At 45.3% G+C, this 18154-nt stretch overlaps 1 protein-coding gene across 1 annotated transcript; it reads right to left on the bottom strand.

Moving 5' to 3' along the window:
• Positions 1–1635: 1635 nt before the first annotated feature.
• On the bottom strand, positions 1636–17996 carry LOC139420970 (uncharacterized). The gene is made up of 12 exons (XM_071171414.1): positions 17688–17996; positions 10027–10138; positions 9656–9749; positions 9412–9466; positions 6505–6645; positions 6118–6278; positions 3931–4029; positions 3632–3777; positions 3301–3472; positions 3063–3175; positions 2878–2962; positions 1636–2803 (listed from the first exon to the last, which is right to left on the bottom strand). The coding sequence occupies exons 1-12, from the start codon at positions 17803–17805 to the stop codon at positions 2747–2749; spliced, it is 1353 nt and encodes a 450-aa protein (XP_071027515.1). The 5' UTR covers positions 17806–17996; the 3' UTR covers positions 1636–2746.
• Between the last annotated feature and the right edge of the window lie 158 nt (positions 17997–18154).

Here is an 18154-nt window from a genome sequence, read left to right as displayed (position 1 = left end):
GCCAAAACTACTTTATTTAGAGATGCCCTAGCTGTGTGATATTTGGTGGCTCAATTACAAAGTCCAATAAATCTTAACGTAGCTGCTGGACTATGGTCAAAATGATCTCTATGTCCCCTATTGGGTCTTAAGAGTAGTTTATGATCAGAATTATATATTTTTCCCATAGGGAAGTGCGGGACTATCATGTGATCGTTCCTTAACCCATAGAAAGTCCTGGCTCCCGCCCAATTGACTACTTTCAAATGGTGGAAGCGCTCAATGGCAATGTCCATGCCAAAATAGGTTTTATCCATCTAGAGCAGGGCTCTCCTACCTTGTTCCTAGAGCGCTACCATCCTGTAGGTTTTCACTCCAACCCTAATCTAGCGTACCCGATGCTAATAATTAGCTGGTTGATAAACTGAATCAGGTTAGTTACAACTGGGGTTGGATTGAAAACCTACAGGGTTGGAGAGCCCTGATCTAGAGTCCTCTATCAAACTATGATTTGTTCCATCTTCTGTGTCTTCCAAATAACTATTCTGAGTAATCTCGTAGTGTCATAATGTAGAGAAAAAGAAAAGGTGGCGTGGAGAAATTTCTGCCCTGCTAGAGCTGCCCCAGTCAACTGTAAGTGCTGTTATTGTGAAGTGGAAGCTTCCACACAAGCTCACAGAACAGGACCGCAGTGCTGAAGCACGTAGCGTGTAAAGATCGTCTGTCCTCGGTTGCAACACTCACTACCGAGTTCCAAACAGCCTCTAGAAGCAACGTCAGCACAACAACTGAGAACTGGAATGAGATGATCGATGATCAGGGGTCCACATACTTTTGGCCACATAGTGTATGACTCAATGCGAACTCAACTGAGAATGGTTTCTGAAATTGACACATGACAGAACTGAGCTTACCTGTGATTAGAATTACATTTACGGTCTTATTAGGCCTGCCATTGGCAGACCTAGAGGCATTCATCCCTTGAAATTGCCAGGGCTATATCTGGTCCCAGTCCGCCCCTGGTTTCACCTCATGACAAAATGTAGGCTACATGAAATGTCATAAACATTACCAGTTTGTTTAAGCAGAAGTTAAGACAGATGCATCCCATGTATGTTAATTTCCGATCCCCACAATGTTCTCTTAATCACAGATGCTGAGTGTGAGGTTTCATCCACTTCCACAATCCAGGAGGACCCACCCCCTGCTCAGGAGTGCCCCAAACACCCTCTCATGGTCAGGATGTTCCATTCCCTCACCTAACTCTTCAGAGGAGCTTCAGAAATGCAGTATGCCTGGACTACCCGGTACAGACAGAAGAGAACTAGGCACCCCTCGGAGCCTGGTTCCCCTCCTGGTTCCCTCATTCTAGGGAATTCTTCCTGGCCACTGTCCTTTTGCTTAGCTTGCTCCTTGGGGTGTAGACCAGTTGATTATTAAATGCCTAAACTATTTTTAACCACAAAGTGGTTTGAAAATGTGACGGTGCCTGCTCAAATCCTATTTGGGGGGGGGCACTACACGCCACACAATAGGTTAACAAATGTGACATCAATTTTCTCACTGCCCGTATGGAAATAATAGAGGTTGTCTTGGCTGATGCCAAACATGGGGTCGATATTCTAAAAATTCATGACACCTGCTGAACTGAAAACATTGGTTTGTACAAACTGTGCGTTTTAATTATATAATTTTGAATGAAACAGTAACAATGTAGGAAAAGTTTTAAAAAAAGGTGTCATATCATGGTTGTTAACTGCTTGGTCACACATCAGTACAAAGCAGCCGTTGTGCTTATTCACGAGTCTCCCATTACATAGTCTTACAGTTAGTAACAGTTGACATAATCAAGGTCAGAAAATGTGTGGAAGTGCACAATTGCAGCTTTGAACCGTTACATGTGAACAAAAGAAACAGCAAGTAAACAGCCCAGCAAAAGTAATTTGATGCCGATTTGCTTACAGAGACATGGATTGCTGAATTCACCTTGTACAAAAACACAGGTCCCTTGTAAATGTTATTGGTTTATATTGCATCATAGGTGTTTGTCTGAGCAAACAGGCACAGCTGTGGCTACCAAAAAACAGTGAAACAAATATATATATAAATGCTTTGTTCAATTCATAATGTAGTTAGTGCACAGAATTCTATCATACAAAAATACCGGTCCCATGATGCCAGTTTGCATGAGGATTTGAAAAGCAACAATCAGGTAACATGGGAGTGAAACACTGGTAAATGAATGAGTACCACAGTTAGGAGTTGGTTTCTAAGAGCTTACTGTATCAGACATTAAAGGTGATCTATGGTTTACAATAACATGAATGAACAGACATTGGACTGACAACACTTGGACAAGGATACATTTCCCATGTCACCCTGCGTGCGCCCGAGAGACACGTAACTGGTGCGTTCAAGACAAGTCGGAAACTCCAACATTTTCAACTTGGAAATTCGTCGTAGAAAGAGGCCCAAGTTTTCCAGTTTTCTACCTGGTGGTTCATTTCACTCACCTGATGTCCCAGGTCTGAATCAGTCCCTGATTAGAAGGACAGGATTAACACCAGAAGTGTTTTGGCCTCTGATGACCTACATTGAACAGCCCCAGAGTTTCCAACTTGTCATAAATGCACCATAAAGGCATGGCCAGGAAGGTAAAGCATGAACAGTTTAAACCCTACATTACATTTGGTCCTCTACAGTAGGAATGTTAAGTGGTACTTCTGTGGTTTCCTCCATTCTTTCCTTCCATCCCTTGCTTTTTCTATCAGTCCATATCTTGATCACCCACACTCTGGCGAAGGTATTCCTCATAGAGCTTCTTCTACAGGAAGGGAGAGATACGCTGTTAGTGGACAAGCGCGCACACACACACACACACACACACACACACACTACCTTCTTGGTCTTTACCACCTCCTGCACATAATCCAGCTTTTCCTGTAGCTGCCTCTTCTGTCGGCCAGAGAGAGTGGGCCGAGATCTGCAGAGAGAGAGAGATGCTTTAGGCATAATTCATTGATAACTGGTGACACTTGAAGTTGAACAAGATCCCGCAGTTTGAGAGTGTGCTCAGCTCTTACCTGAAGGAGAAGCGGGCAAGGATGAGGAGTAGGAAGGAGAGGAAGATGAGTCCGCCACAACTGTAGAGCTGGTACTCCACAGACATAGAGTCAAACACTCTCACTACAGGAGCCTGTTGGGGACAAAGGGCAAAGAGTCAAACAAACACAAAAACTTCCCCCTCTCCATCTCACACACACGACCATGGTCAGATCCCCACACCCCTTCACTCTCTCTCTCTCTTACAAATACACTGACCAGGTAGAGAGAGAGGGCCTCGATGCCATCATGCCCCAGGGACATCTCCAGCAGCTCTCTGGAGAGGCTGCCCAGCACCAGGGCTGCCATCAGCATGAAGGGCACACTGAAGCCCAGAAGAGCCAACACACAGCCCTTACAGCGCGCCCGCCGGTTATCTACACTGGTCTGCCTGAGAGACAGAGAGAGACAGAGAGATTGTTGTGTTGGAAAGGAGAGAAGATCAGTGATGTTTGCTCGGTCATCGACAATATCCTCAGTCACAGTTTTTTTCAGCAAGTTGAGAATGAGTGTAGGTGTAAAACACACTAAGTACGCAGGCGTGTGTTACCGGTCGTGGCTGAGTGTATCTGCAATGGCCTTAGTGATGAGCTCACAGTCCTTCTCTAGTGAGTTGAGTGTGTTCTGGACCGTCTGGTTGATGGTCTTCTCAATGGTGCGACATGCCTCCTCAATCTGGTTCACACAGCGACTGGGCTGGGGTTGGGACAAGCAGGTGGAAGTGAAGTTCAAAACACACGTACATAGTATACACACATTTGTTTAGCTAGGATAGTCCCAAGATTGCCCAGGTTGGCACATCCAGTGACTTTCAGGTGCAGTGTACAAAAAGGTGGGTGCGGTGGCTACCTTGTTGGGGTTGGGGACATAGATGGTAGGCATGTCAAAGCCACACTTGTTGAGTCCCGGCCGCTTGCACAGCTCCTGGACGATCTGCATCATCACCCTCTGAAACAGCCATTCACATGACAGGGAGATTAGATGATGTCATAAACTAAATCAGAAATTTCAAGCAGCAACCCCCCCCTCTTATACACTACTGCTACGATGTTGTTATCTATGCATAGTCACTTGAATAACTCTACCTACATGTACAAATGACCTCAACTAACCGGTGCCCCCGCATATTGACTCTGTACCATTACCCCCCTGTGTACAGTCTCGCTATTGTTATTTTACTGCTGCACTTTAACTACTTGTTACTTTTATTTCTTATTCTTATCCGTAATTTTTTTAACTGCATTGTTGGTTAGGGGCTCGTAAGTAAGTACATGTGACTAATAACATTTGATTGCACAACTCTGCCAGGACCTAAGATCAAGGGAGACAAGTTTTTTAGTACGATCTCTCTTGACACATTGATGAAAATAATCATGGCCTCAACCTTCAAGCTGCATACTGGACCCTATTCCAACTAAACTACTGAAAGAGCTGCTTCCTGTGCTTCGCCCTCCTATGTTGAACATAATAAACGTCTCTCTATCCACCGGATGTGTACCAAACTCACTAAAAGTGGCAGTAATAGAGCCTCTCTTGAAAAAGTCAAATGACCCAGAAAATATATATTTTTTAACTATAGGCCTATATCGAATCGAATCTCCCATTCCTCTCAAACAAAATTGAAAAAGCTGTTGCGCAGCAACTCACTGCATTCCTGAAGACAAACAATGTATACGAAACGATTCAGTCTGGTTTTAGACCCAATCATAGCACTGAGACTACACTTGTGAATGTGGTAAATGGCGTCAGACCTTTAAGTCTTTACTGAAGACTCATCTCTTCAGTGGGTCATATGATTGAGTGTAGTCTGGCCCAGGAGTGTGAAGGTGAACGGAAAGGCTCTGGAGCAACGAACCACCCTTGCTGTCTCTGCCTGGCCGGTTCCCCTCTTTCCACTAGGATTCTCTGCCTCTAACCCCATTACAGGGGCTGAGTCACTGGCTTACTGGTGCTCTTCCATGCCGTCCCTAGGAGGGGTGCATCACTTGAGTGGGTTGAGTCACTGACGTGGTCTTCCTGTCCGGGTTGGCGCCCCCCCCCCCCCCTTGGGTTGTGCTGTGGCGGAGATCTTCGTGGGCTATACCCGGCCTCGTCTCAGGATGGTAAGTTGGTGGTTGAAGATATCCCTCTAGTGGTGTGGGGGCTGTGCTTTGGCAAAGTGTGTTATATCCTTCCTGTTTGGCCCTGTCCGGGGGTATAGTCAGACGGGACCACAGTGTCTCCTGACCCCTCCTGTCTCAGCCTCCAGTATTTATGCTGCAGTAGTTTGTGTGTCGGGGGGCTAGGGTCAGTCAGTTATATCTGGAGTATTTCTCCTGTCTTATCCAGTGTCCTGTGTGAATTTAAGTATGCTCTCTCTAATTCTCTCTCTCTCTCGGAGGACCTGAGCCCTAGGACCATGCCTCAGGACTACCTGGCATGATGACACCTTGCTGTCCCCAGTCCACCTGACCATGCTGCTGCTCCAGTTTCAACTGTTCTGCCTGCGGCTATGGAACCCTGACCTGCTCACCGGACGTGCTACCTGTTCAACGCTCTAGAAACAGTAGGAGCGGTAGAGATACTCTGAATGATCGGCTATGAAAAGCCAACTGACATTTACTTGATTGATTGGATTATAAAATAAAACTGGCCAACTCCGTCCCAGCCAACTGTCAACCTTGTTGATATTGTAGATATGTATAAAGTGTGTGTAATAGGGAATTTCCAGGTGTAATAGACACAAAAGCGGTCGTTGATAAAGTTTTTTTTTCTTTCCCCTATCTCTGGTTTTGTACGAAACCTCCAGCAAGGAAGCAGAGAAAACCAGTGTGTCCTCGGAACTGGCACCTTTAGACTGGCGCCAATACTATCAGCAGATGGGTAACTGTCCATAACCTTTCACGTCTGGCCTCCAAGTCTAGTGACCAAAAAACCTTGCACGAACAGAATCATGTGCATTACAGAAAAGGAAAAGCATAATGCATTGCGTTAAGCACTTAACTGAACATGAATTTTATTAATCTTAAAATTTCCCACTAGAGTGTGTGTGTGTACCTGTCTGTCCGACTCTCCCCCGGCCTCGTCGGCCTTGCTGAGGTAGAAGCGCAGACGGTCACCGTGCTTCTCGTTGAGCTTCTCCACGATGTTGAGGGTGCGTTTGCACAGCGCCTGGCCCATGGGGTCAAAGAACACCAGGATGAGGTCACACAGCTCGCCTGGGATGGGACAGAGACGAGTCTGTTATGTTCTGTTCAATTAGCCAGATAGAGAAATGCAGAAACATGAAATACTGTAGCCATCTTTACACACAGATGGTGTGTGTGTGTGTGTCATGATGAAACACAGAGATGAATAAGAAAACATGCTGTAAAGTCAACAGTACCGTCACAGAATTACACACCCTACACCACACACACACAGCGCCATATTGTGGTGACCTACCCAGCCACATGATGGCCTGGTCCACATCGAAGGGGTACTTCATGTCCCCGTCCACCAGGCCAGGAGAGTCCACAAACGTCACCAGGCTGAAGCGCTTTTGCCTCGAAGTGCAGATCTCAGTACCCAGGTACTCAGACACACCTACAGGCAGAGAGAGAAAGAAACATTTAAAGTGATGAAAGAGTGTGTGGGAGGGAGGGGGAGAGACCTTTACTTGAATGGTATTTTCAAACATTTCACTCAGTGCTGACTAATGTTTAGAATGGGTTGTCAGAAATACAATGGTGATGACAGCATGACTATCACATCATATACAGTGGCCAGAAAAAGTAAGTGAACCCTATGGAATTACCTAGACTTATGCATACATTTTGATCAAATAAAATTTGATCTTCATCTAAGTCACAACAATAGACAAAGACAGTTTGCTTAAAACTAATAACACGTTTTCATGTCTTTATTGAACACACCGTGTAAACATTCACAGTGCAGGGTGGGAAAAGTATGTGAACCCTTGGATTTAATAACTGGTTGACCCTCCTTTGGCAGCAATAACCTCAACCAAATGTTTTCTGTAATTGCGTATCAGACCTGATCAACGGTCAGAAGGAATTTTGGACCATTCCTCTTTACAAAACTGTTTCAGTTCAGCAATATTCTTGGGATGTCTGGTGTGAACCGCTCACGCGGTCATGCCACAGCGTCTCAATCGGGTTGAGGTCAGGACTCTGATTGGGCCACTCCCGCTGTTTAGCGTTTTACATATTGTAGACTCGTCAACAGAGATCATAGCATCTTCCAGAGATTTCTGTAAGTCTTTAGCTGACACTCTTGGATTATTCTTCTTAACCTCATTGAGCTCTGTGTGCTGTGCTCTTGCAGTCATCTTTGCAAGACAGCCACTCCTAGGGAGAGGAGCAACAGTTCTGAACTTTCTCCATTTATAGACAATTTGTCTTACTGTGGACTGATGAACATCAAGGCTTTTAGAGATACTTTTGTAACCCTTTCCAGCTTTATGCAAGTCAACAATTCTTAATCTTCCATCTTCTGAGATCTCTTTTGTTCAAGGCAAATCAAATCAAATTTTATTTGTCACATACACATGGTTAGCAGATGTTAATGCGAGTGTAGCGAAATGCTTGTGCTTCTAGTTCCGACAATGCAGTAATAACAAGTAATCTAACTAACAATTCCAAAACTACTGTCTTGTACACAGTGTAAGGGGGATAAAGAATATGTACATAAGGATATATGAATGAGTGATGGTACAGAGCAGCATAGGCAAGATACAGTAGATGGTATCGGGTACAGTATGTACAAATGAGATGAGTATGTAAACAAAGTGGCATAGTATAGTATAAAGTGGCTAGTGATACATGTATTACATAAGGATACCGTCGATGATATAGAGTACAGTATATACGTATGCGTATGAGATGAATAATGTAGGGTAAGTAACATTTATATAAGGTAGCATTGTTTAAAGTGGCTAGTGATATATTTACATCATTTCCCATCAATTCCCATTATTAAAGTGGCTGGAGTTGAGTCAGTGTCAGTGTGTTGGCAGCAGCCACTCAGTGTTAGTGGTGGCTGTTTAACAGTCTGATGGCCTTGAGATAGAAGCTGTTTTTCAGTCTCTCGGTCCCAGCTTTGATGCACCTGTACTGACCTCGCCTTCTGGATGATAGCGGGGTGAACAGGCAGTGGCTCGGGTGGTTGATGTCCTTGATGATCTTTATGGCCTTCCTGTGACATCGGGTGGTGTAGGTGTCCTGGAGGGCAGGTAGTTTGCCCCCGGTGATGCGTTGTGCAGACCTCACTACCCTCTGGAGAGCCTTACGGTTGAGGGCGGTGCAGTTGCCATACCAGGCGGTGATACAGCCCGCCAGGATGCTCTCGATTGTGCATCTGTAGAAGTTTGTGAGTGCTTTTGGTGACAAGCCGAATTTCTTCAGCCTCCTGAGGTTGAAGAGGCGCTGCTGCGCCTTCTTCACGATGCTGTCTGTGTGAGTGGACCAATTCAGTTTGTCTGTGATGTGTATGCCGAGGAACTTAAAACTTGCTACCCTCTCCACTACTGTTCCATCGATGTGGATAGGGGGGTGTTCCCTCTGCTGTTTCCTGAAGTCCACAATCATCTCCTTAGTTTTGTTGACGTTGAGTGTGAGGTTGTTTTCCTGACACCACACTCCGAGGGCCCTCACCTCCTCCCTGTAGGCCGTCTCATCGTTGTTGGTAATCAAGCCTACCACTGTTGTGTCGTCCGCAAACTTGATGATTGAGTTGGAGGCGTGCGTGGCCACGCAGTCGTGGGTGAACAGGGAGTACAGGAGAGGGCTCAGAACGCAACCTTGTGGGGCCCCAGTGTTGAGGATCAGCGGGGAGGAGATGTTGTTGCCTACCCTCACCACCTGGGGGCGGCCCGTCAGGAAGTCCAGTACCCAGTTGCACAGGGCGGGGTCGAGACCCAGGGTCTCGAGCTTGATGACGAGCTTGGAGGGTACTATGGTGTTGAATGCCGAGCTGTAGTCGATGAACAGCATTCTCACATAGGTATTCCTCTTGTCCAGATGGGTTAGGGCAGTGTGCAGTGTGGTTGAGATTGCATCGTCTGTGGACCTATTTGGGCGGTGTGGACATGGCATGGTTCACATCAGGCAATGCTGTATTCAATATAGACAAGAAAAATACAATTTGTGTGTTATTAGTTTAAGCAGACTTTTTGTCTGTTGTTGTGACTTAGAGGAAGATCTGATCAAATTTTATGACCAATTAATGCAGAAATCCAGATAATTCCAAAGGGCTCACATACTTTTTCTTGCCACTGTATTACAGGGGGGGGGGTTCCTGAGTCCTGCTTTTACGCTGACGAATGAGGTTGAATCAACTCTGAAATCTCACCTTTGAGCTCGTGTAGAGGTTTGAAGTGTGGGTAAAGGTGCAGCGTGGCATTTCCCTAAAATACACCAAGAAACCAAGCCAAAGTTTACATTCTGCGAGAAAAACACATCCACCATCCACTGTGTGAGCACTTACTCAGTGAAAAGGTAAAACCCCTCAAAGTACCTCAATGAAAGTGCATGAATTGAGGAGCAAACTGAAGTCGAAGAGGAAATTCACTCCGAACTGTACCAGCTGTACTCACTGTGAGAGACTCTCTCTTGCGGCCACTTGTGACAAAGCTGAAGCCTTGCGTCTCAATGGCCACTCCTGTACGCTGGATGTGTTCCTCCACATACCTGAGACAGAAAGTTACAGCAGACATTTTAACAAGCACTCTCTCTGGTATTCACGTTATACGAGGTGTATGTCCACACACACACACACACACACACACATTAACAAATGGACCACGGGACATAATTACAATGACTTTGAAGCAAAGGGAAGCATAGGGGACAGTAGCATCAGTGTAGGGAAAAGTCCCAGTCTCTGATGGAACACTTTTCAAAGTGCATCCTTCTCTCCACTCTTCCTGTGGCTGTCAATGGTAACCTCGATCTGAATGAACATTACCAGTTGATGAAGGAGCTCTTGCCGGTAGAGTGGTTGCCCATCAACATGACAGTGATCTTTTTCCTGGGTGCCAGCAGAGTCACGCCAACGGACTGGGCCACTGCTACCAGCCCTAGAATGGAGACATGGAGGGATGTGATCAGGACACTTTACTAACTTTAGCTTATCTAACATGGGCTAGCTAGCGGTAATATAAATACTAGCTTTAAAAACTTGCTCGTTGACGTGACGAGTTTCGTATAAAGCCGATTGATCAACTGTTAGTTTACTAGTATTAGCCACTAAGCTATAGCTAGCCAACTAATCTAACTACCACTAACTGCTACCAATAACTATTGCTAACAACTCCTACTGGTAGTTACGTTAAAGCGGCAATCCTTAACTGAAATATTAACAGTGTCCTCCCCGCCACAGTTTCAGTCAAATACAACCCCTTCAAATCCATAGACTACGCTATGGATGCAAGGGATCTGATGGGGTTCGACTGTTGAACTAAGCTCAGGCATTTATACGTTATATTCTTCATGAATCAATGGGTAGCTAAATACCATTCATCTATAAGCAACTAAGGTCCCCCCCCCCAAAAAAAAATTACCAATGACCAATGGGTAAAATCATTTGTTAATTCTGTATTTAATCCTCTAAAATCAAATGTTCCAAACCTAATTTCTCGATCATAATCCGTTCAGAAGTGTAGGGCAGCCGCCAAAGTGACTCCTCTTATCAACTGTGCACAAGAATGTCCTCTGTGTTGTCTTAGGAAATCAGTATTGTCTGTGTTGGTCTTGCCAACCCCCATTTTCATACCTCTGAGAAGCAAAGGTAACACCATCTAGCTCTGATACACTATATACACAAAAGTATGTGGACACCTCTTGGCAGTAGAATGACCTTACTGAAGAGCTCAGTGACTTTCAACATGGCATCCTATCCAACAAGTCAGTTAATCAAATTTCTGCCCTGCTAGAACTGCCCCGGTCAACTGTAAGTGCTGTTACTGTGAAGTGGAAACATCTAGGAGCAACAACGGCTCAGCCGCAAAGTGGTAGGCCACAGAAGCGACAGGACGGGCCGCAGAGTGCTGAAGTGCATAGCGAGTAAAAATCATCTGTCCTCGGTTGCAACACTCACTATAGAGTTCTAAACTGCCTCTGGAAGCAACGTCAGCCCAATAATTGTTAGTCGGGAGCATCATGAAATGGGTTTCCATGGCCGAGCAGCCGTACAGAAGCCTAAGATCCCCATACGCAATGCCAAGAGTCGGCTGGAGTGGTGTAAAGCTCACCGTCATTGGAGCAGTGGAAAAGCGTTCTCTGGAGTGATGAATAACGCTTCACCATCTGGCAGTCCGACAGACAAATCTGGGTTTGGCGGATGCCAGGAGAATGCTACCTGCCTGAATGCATAGTACCAACTGTAAGGTTTGGTGGAGGAATGGTCTGGGGCTGATTTTCATGGTTCAGGCCCCTTAGTTCCAGTGAAGGGAAATATTAAATCTTGAATAGGAAGGTCAACCGCAAGCCAGGCCTAATTGCCCAACCTCACTAATGCTTGTGGCTGAATGGAAGCAAGAGTGTAGGCTGTTTTAGCGGCAAAAGGTGGGGACAAACACCATATTAATGCCCATGATTAAAATAATGCCTTGTAATTCTTGTTAATTCCTTGTAATTTAAGCTTTAGGCCTTGTATGTGAATCAATTCATTTTACAAAGTAATTAAATACACTTGTATTTAGAATTCTATTCTTCATTGCCCATTACTGTTACTCACATCTCCATGCATATTCCTATGTATACTATGGGGCCAGATAAAGATCATTTCATGGGATAATTGCTTAGTCTTATTACTTGTCGCATGTGAGGTATATAAACTCAGCAAAAAATTTAAAAATCCTCTCACTGTCAACTGCGTTTATTTCAAGAAAACTTAACGTGTAAATATTTGTATGAACATACATAACAAGATTAAACTACAGACATAAACTGAACAAGTTCCACAGACATATAACTAACAGAAATTGAATAATGTGTCCCTGAACAAAAGAGGGGGTGGGGGGGGGCACCAGCTGCATTAAGTACTGCAGTGCGTCTCCTCCTCATGGACTGCACCAGATTTGCCCGTTCTTGCTGTGAGAATGTTACCGTGCAAGTTCCCGGAATTTCTGGGGGGAGTGGCCAGAGCCCTCACCCTCCGATCTAACAGGTCCCAGACCTGCTCAATGGGATTGAGATCCGGGCTCTTCGCTGGCCATGGCAGAACACTGACATTCCGGTCTTGCAGGAAATCAGCCATACTGCTCATTCTGTGCGTGGTAACATTGTCATGCTGGAGGGTCATATCAGGATGAGCCTGCAGGAAGGGTACCACATGAGGGAGGAGGTCTACCCTGTAATGCTCAGCGTTGAGATTGCCTGCAATGACAACAAGCTCAGTCCGATGATGCTGTGACACACCACCCCAGTCTATGACGGACCCTCCACCTCGATCCAGCTCCAGAGTACAGGCCTCAGTGTAACGCTCATTTCTTTGACGATAAACGCAAATCCGACCATCACCCCTGGTGAGACAAAACCGCGACTTGTCAGTGAAGAGCACTTTTTGCCAGTCCTGTCTTGTCCAGCGACGGCGTGTTTGTGCCCATAGGCGACGTTGTTGCCAGTGATGTCTGGTGAGGACCTGCCTTACAACAGGCCTACAAGCTCTCAGTCCAGCCTCTCTCAGCCTATTGCGGACAGCACTGATGGAGGGATTGTGGGTTCCTGGTGTAACTCGAGCAGTTGTTGTTGCCATCCTGTACCTGTCCCAAAGGTGTGATGTTCAGATGTACCGATTCTGTGCAGGTGTTGTTACACGTGGTCTGCCACTGTGAGAATGACCAGCTGTCCATCCTGTCTCCCTGTAGTGCTGCCTTAGGCATCTCACAGTACAGAGATGGCAATTTATTGCCCTGGCCACATCTGCTGTCCTCATGCCTCCTTGCAGCATGCCTAAGGCATATTTACACAGATGAGCAGGGACTCTGGGCATCTTTCTTTTGGTGTTTTTCAGTAGTCAGTAGAAAGGCCTCTTTAGTGTCCTAGGCTTTCATAACTGTGACCTTAATTGCCTACCATCTGTAAGCTGTTAGTGTCTTAACGACCGTTCCACAAGTGCATGTTCATTAATTGTTTATGGTTCATTGAACAAGCATGGGAAACAGTGTTTAAACCCTTTACAATGAAGATCTGTGAAGTGATTTGTTTTTTTACAAATTACCTTTGAAAGACAGGGTCCTGAAAAAGGGACGTTTCTTTTTTTGCTGAGTTTATAATATACTGCATATTCAAATATTAAATATTACTGCCCACTACAAATGTTACTGGAGGTCAGAGGGGGGAAAAAAAAAAGATTTTTTTTTTAGTGGCAAAATAAAATAATTTCTGGAAAATTGCATCAGGTCAGCTATTCTGTATTCTGTGCCAGAATTAAGGCTGACTACACTCAGTTCTGTCATCATGAGGTGCTTTGAGAGACTAGTCAAGGATCATATCACCTCCACCATACCTGTTACCCTAGACCCACTCCAATTTGCTTACTGCCTCAATAGATCCACAGACGATGCAATCGCCATCACACTTCTCTTTTCCCACCTGTACAAGAGGAATACCTATGTAAGAATGCTGTTCATTGACAACAGCTCAGCATTCAACACCATAGTACCCTCCAAGCTCATCATTAAGATTGAAGCCCTGGGTCTGAACCCCAGTTGCACAGGGGCAGCCCCAGGTGGTGAAGGTAGGAAACAACACCTCCACTTCGCTGATCCTCAAAACTGGGGCCCCACCATGTTGCGTACTCAGCCCCCTCTTGTACTCCCTGTTCACCCATGACTGCGTCGCCACGCACGCCTCCAACTCAATCATCAAGTTTGCGGACGACACAACAGTAGTAGGTTTGATTACCAACAATATCGAGACGGCCTACAGGGAGGAGATGAGGGATCTGGGAGTGTTGTGCCAGGAAAATAACCTCTCACTCAATGTCAACAAAACAAAGGAGATGATCGTGGACTTCAGGAAACAGCAGAGGGAGCACCTCCCTGTCCTCATCGATGGGACCGCAGTGGAGAAGGTGGAAAACTAAGTTCCTTGGTGTACACATCACTGACAAACTAAAATGGTCCACTCACACAGACAGTGTGGTGAAGGCGCAACAGTGCCTCTTCAACCTCTGGAGGCTGAAGAAATTTGGCTTGGCACCTAAAACGTTCACAATCTTTTACAGATGCACAATTGAGAGCATCCTGTCTGACTGTATCATCGCCTGGTACAGCAACTGCACCGCCTGCAAACACAGGGCTCTCCAGAGGGTGGACGCATGACCGGGGGCAAACTACCTGCCCTCCAGGACACCTACATCACCCGATGTCACAGGAAGGCCAAAAAGATCATCAAGGACAACAACCACCTGAGCCACTGCCTGTTCACCCCACTACCATCCAGAAGGCGAGGTCAATACAGGTGCATCAAAGCTGGGACAGAGAGACTGAAAAACAGCTTCTATCTCAAAGCCATCAAACTGTTAAATAGCCATCACTAACACATTAGAGGCTGCTATACACACACACACACACACACACACACACACATATCTTTATATTTAAGAAAAGTGCACTTGTATGACTCTCATACAGGGGACGAGTTTGCAAAACGTAGCTCTTCATTTCCCAATCCAGTACATAGTGAACCTTCACAGTGAGGTAGCTTGGAGTTGTTCTGGAGGTCCAACTATCAGTGGATAGAGCTAGATAGGGTGTCTGTATCAATTCATTTTCAGTTTCTCTCTGATGTTTCATAGAGTTTGGGAATTACTTAGCTGCTGAAATGTGTGCGGGAGGGGACATTGTAACGCGGTCCAACTTTTTTCATCAGGTGACGAAATCCCAAGTCACTAACCACCGTATAGGGCTGCAAATCTTTGGCTATGAATACTCCCACTGCTTTTCGTTACTTCTTTATGTTTTTCTGAATTTGTCACAAATTGTTATTGGAAGGCACCAGCGAGACTGTTGTGTTTTCGCTAACGAGTGGACTCTCCTTGCTCCAGCTCCACCTGCAAGGGATATGGCTGGGTGAGGGCGACGTAAATGACACATCATGTTAGAAGTGTTTCCACTCGAGTAGTTGACAGTGTCAAAGCAATGCTTGCAGACTGTATTTTGTTTGTTTACGGTCTTCTTACCCTCGTCGTCATTTTGAACGCTGAATCCAAAATGTTCCCACAGAGCGGATTTGAAAGACGGCAGTGCTTCTTCAAATGTGCTTCTCTCTGTCTCACGAGCGCTCAACATTGTCATGTCGTAGAGAATGAGAGAATGTGTTTTTAGTTTCCCATGTCATTGCAAATCGTCCATTGGTTGTTTTGGGGGGTGGGGGGGGTGGGGGGGTTGCGCTCACTGCGGTTGCCACATTGAGACATTGCTATGGAGTTACGTTTTTCAGCCCTCATGAGACCCCTAACGGCCTGGTGCCCCAAGCAGTTGCCTGCCGGGCCTGTTCACAAGCTGCACGTCTGGTTCTGTGGATCTGAGTGTACAACGTGCGTGTAGTCTGCAGCACAATAAGCATGTTTTGGAAATTATAGGAAAATGACAGGCATATCATAATTCCACGGTTCACGTGCGTATTGAACCGTAGGGGGCGTAACTAACCATTTGACAACATACTGTGTACCGTTGCATTCCTTGTATGCATGGATAATAAACAGAGTAGCAGCAGAGTAAAAATTTGGGTGGGAAATAGTCTGGGTAGCCATTTGATTAGCTGTTCAGGAATCTGAGGACCCATGCCAAATCTTTTCAGTCTCCCGAGGGAAAATAGGCATTGTTGTGCCCTCTTCACAACTGTCCTGGTGTGTTTGGACCATGATAGTTTGTTGGTGATGTGGACACCAAGGAACTTGAAGCTCAACCTGCTCCACTACAGCCCCGTCGATGAGAATGGGGGTGTGCTCGATCCTCCTTTTCCTGTAGTCCACAATCATCTCCTTTGTCTTGATCAAGTTGAAGGAGAGGTTATTCTGGCACCACGCGGCCAGGTCTCTGACCTCTTCCCTATAGGCTGTCTCATCGTTGTCGGTGACCACTGTTGTGTCGTCAGCAAACTTAATGATTGTGTTGGAGTCATGCTTGGCAATGCAGTCATGGGTGAACAGGGAGTACAGGAGGGGGGCCGGTATAGTACGATTCAATCTTAGTCCTGTATTGATGCTTTTTTTTTTGCTTGTTTGATGGTTCGACGGGGGGTAAGCGTGATTTCTTACAAACTTCCGGGTTAGAGTCCCGCTCCTTGAAACAGCAGCTCTACCCTAGCTCAATGCGAGTGTTGCCTGTAATCCATGGCTTCTGGTTGGGGTATGTACGTACGGTCACTGTGGGGACGACATCGTTGATGCACTTATTGATGAAATCAGTGAATGATGTGGTGTACTCCTCAATGCCAACTTAAGAATCCCAGAACATATTCCAGTCTGCGCTTGAAATGCAGTCTCGTAGCTAAGCATCTTCGTCATCTGACCACTTCCTTATTGAGAGAGTCACTGTTACTTCCTGTTTTTGTTTGTTAGCAGGAGGATAGAGATATGGTCAGATTTGCCGGAGGGAGAACTTTGTACGTGTCTCTGTGTGTGGAGCAATGGTGATCTAGAGTTTTTTTCCCCTCTGGTTGCACATTTAACATGCTGGTAGAAATGAGGTAAAACAGATTTAAGTTTCCCTGCATTAAAGTCCCCGGCCACTATGAGCTCCACGTTTTGGTTCATGTCAATGCAGAGCTATACAGAGCCCTACACATAGTAAACCAATTTGAGAGGTGCACAGCGATGTGGTACGGAGCTCAATTTGGCCTCTGGAGGCTATGCAATTACGTCACACCATCCACACCGCTTTCTTATCAAGCATAAATTGTCTCTTATCCATAGGATATAGTGTATTTGTCATTTTAGAGAACTATCGCTTTAACAAAATGTGTGAACATGAATTAATAAATTTGATGTGATTTAATTAATCCATTAAACGCATGTACTTGTAACATTCTGTGCCAGATAGAACCTTATGGCTGAACCCAGATTAAAAACAATGAACACAATAACATATTTGGGGGCCAGGGCTAAGCCAGGGTTTGGCTTTGGGGAAACCCTGCCCTAAGCCACCGGTTATGTTGCTTATGCCTGGAGCCAGCCCTGCTCAGACCTATGCTTTGTGAAGATGGACCCTTATAGTCCCAACGTCTGATTTGTCTTCGTAAAATGCATTTTATAACAAACATTTCAACAAGGTACAAATCTGTCGTTCTGCAAGGCAGTTAGCCCACTGTTCCCCGGGCGCCGAAGACGTGGATGTCGATTAAGGCAGCCCCCGCACCTTTCTGATTCAGATGGGTTGGGTTAAATGGGTGACACATTTCAGTTGAAGGCATTCAGTTGTACAACTATGAATCCCTCTTCCCTTTCAACGTAATGCTAGCTAGCTACTAGCTAACGCGTTAGTCAGAATCAATGAGTCATACCAAATATAGCTAGCTAAACATACAGGCTGAATGACATTCCGACAGTAAATGTCTGCTGAAATTGGTTGATATCTTCATTAAATCTTCATTTGATGAGACATTAGCTAGCTAACTCACCACTGTCGGCATCGATGTACAATTGATGACAGTCTCGTAAAATGCGCTCATCGCAAGACACACTTCCAGACAACGAGTCGGCATTTGCCGCGATTCGGCTCTTGATTTTCCCAGACATTGCAAAACGTTAATCCAAATGTATCAATGAAAATAACAAATGTTGCTTTAAACTATACAAGTATTAACTAGCTACTCATTAAATTTCAGATTGATCTAAAAAAAATGCCCCTCTTCTTATTCATTCTAAGTTTAAATCACCCCGGTCGGTTGTAAAGGAACGTAAGAGCCACGTAGTCAACTAGAATACGCAAAGCCTTTCGGGTAGTGTAGTTCCTGGTTCTCCAACTGTGCAGTTGTATGTGGTCAGTCATGTTACGTTTTGTAATACAAAATCAAATGAAAAAATTGCACCACCAACTAACCCTACACACATATACCAAAGTATATTGGTTTACATAACACTTGGC

Source organism: Oncorhynchus clarkii, chromosome 12, assembly GCF_045791955.1.
Source record: "Oncorhynchus clarkii lewisi isolate Uvic-CL-2024 chromosome 12, UVic_Ocla_1.0, whole genome shotgun sequence".
Classification (NCBI taxonomy): Eukaryota; Metazoa; Chordata; class Actinopteri; order Salmoniformes; family Salmonidae; genus Oncorhynchus; species Oncorhynchus clarkii.
Note: the sequence above shows the minus strand (reverse complement) of the source record. Positions and strands in the feature narration are given on the sequence as shown.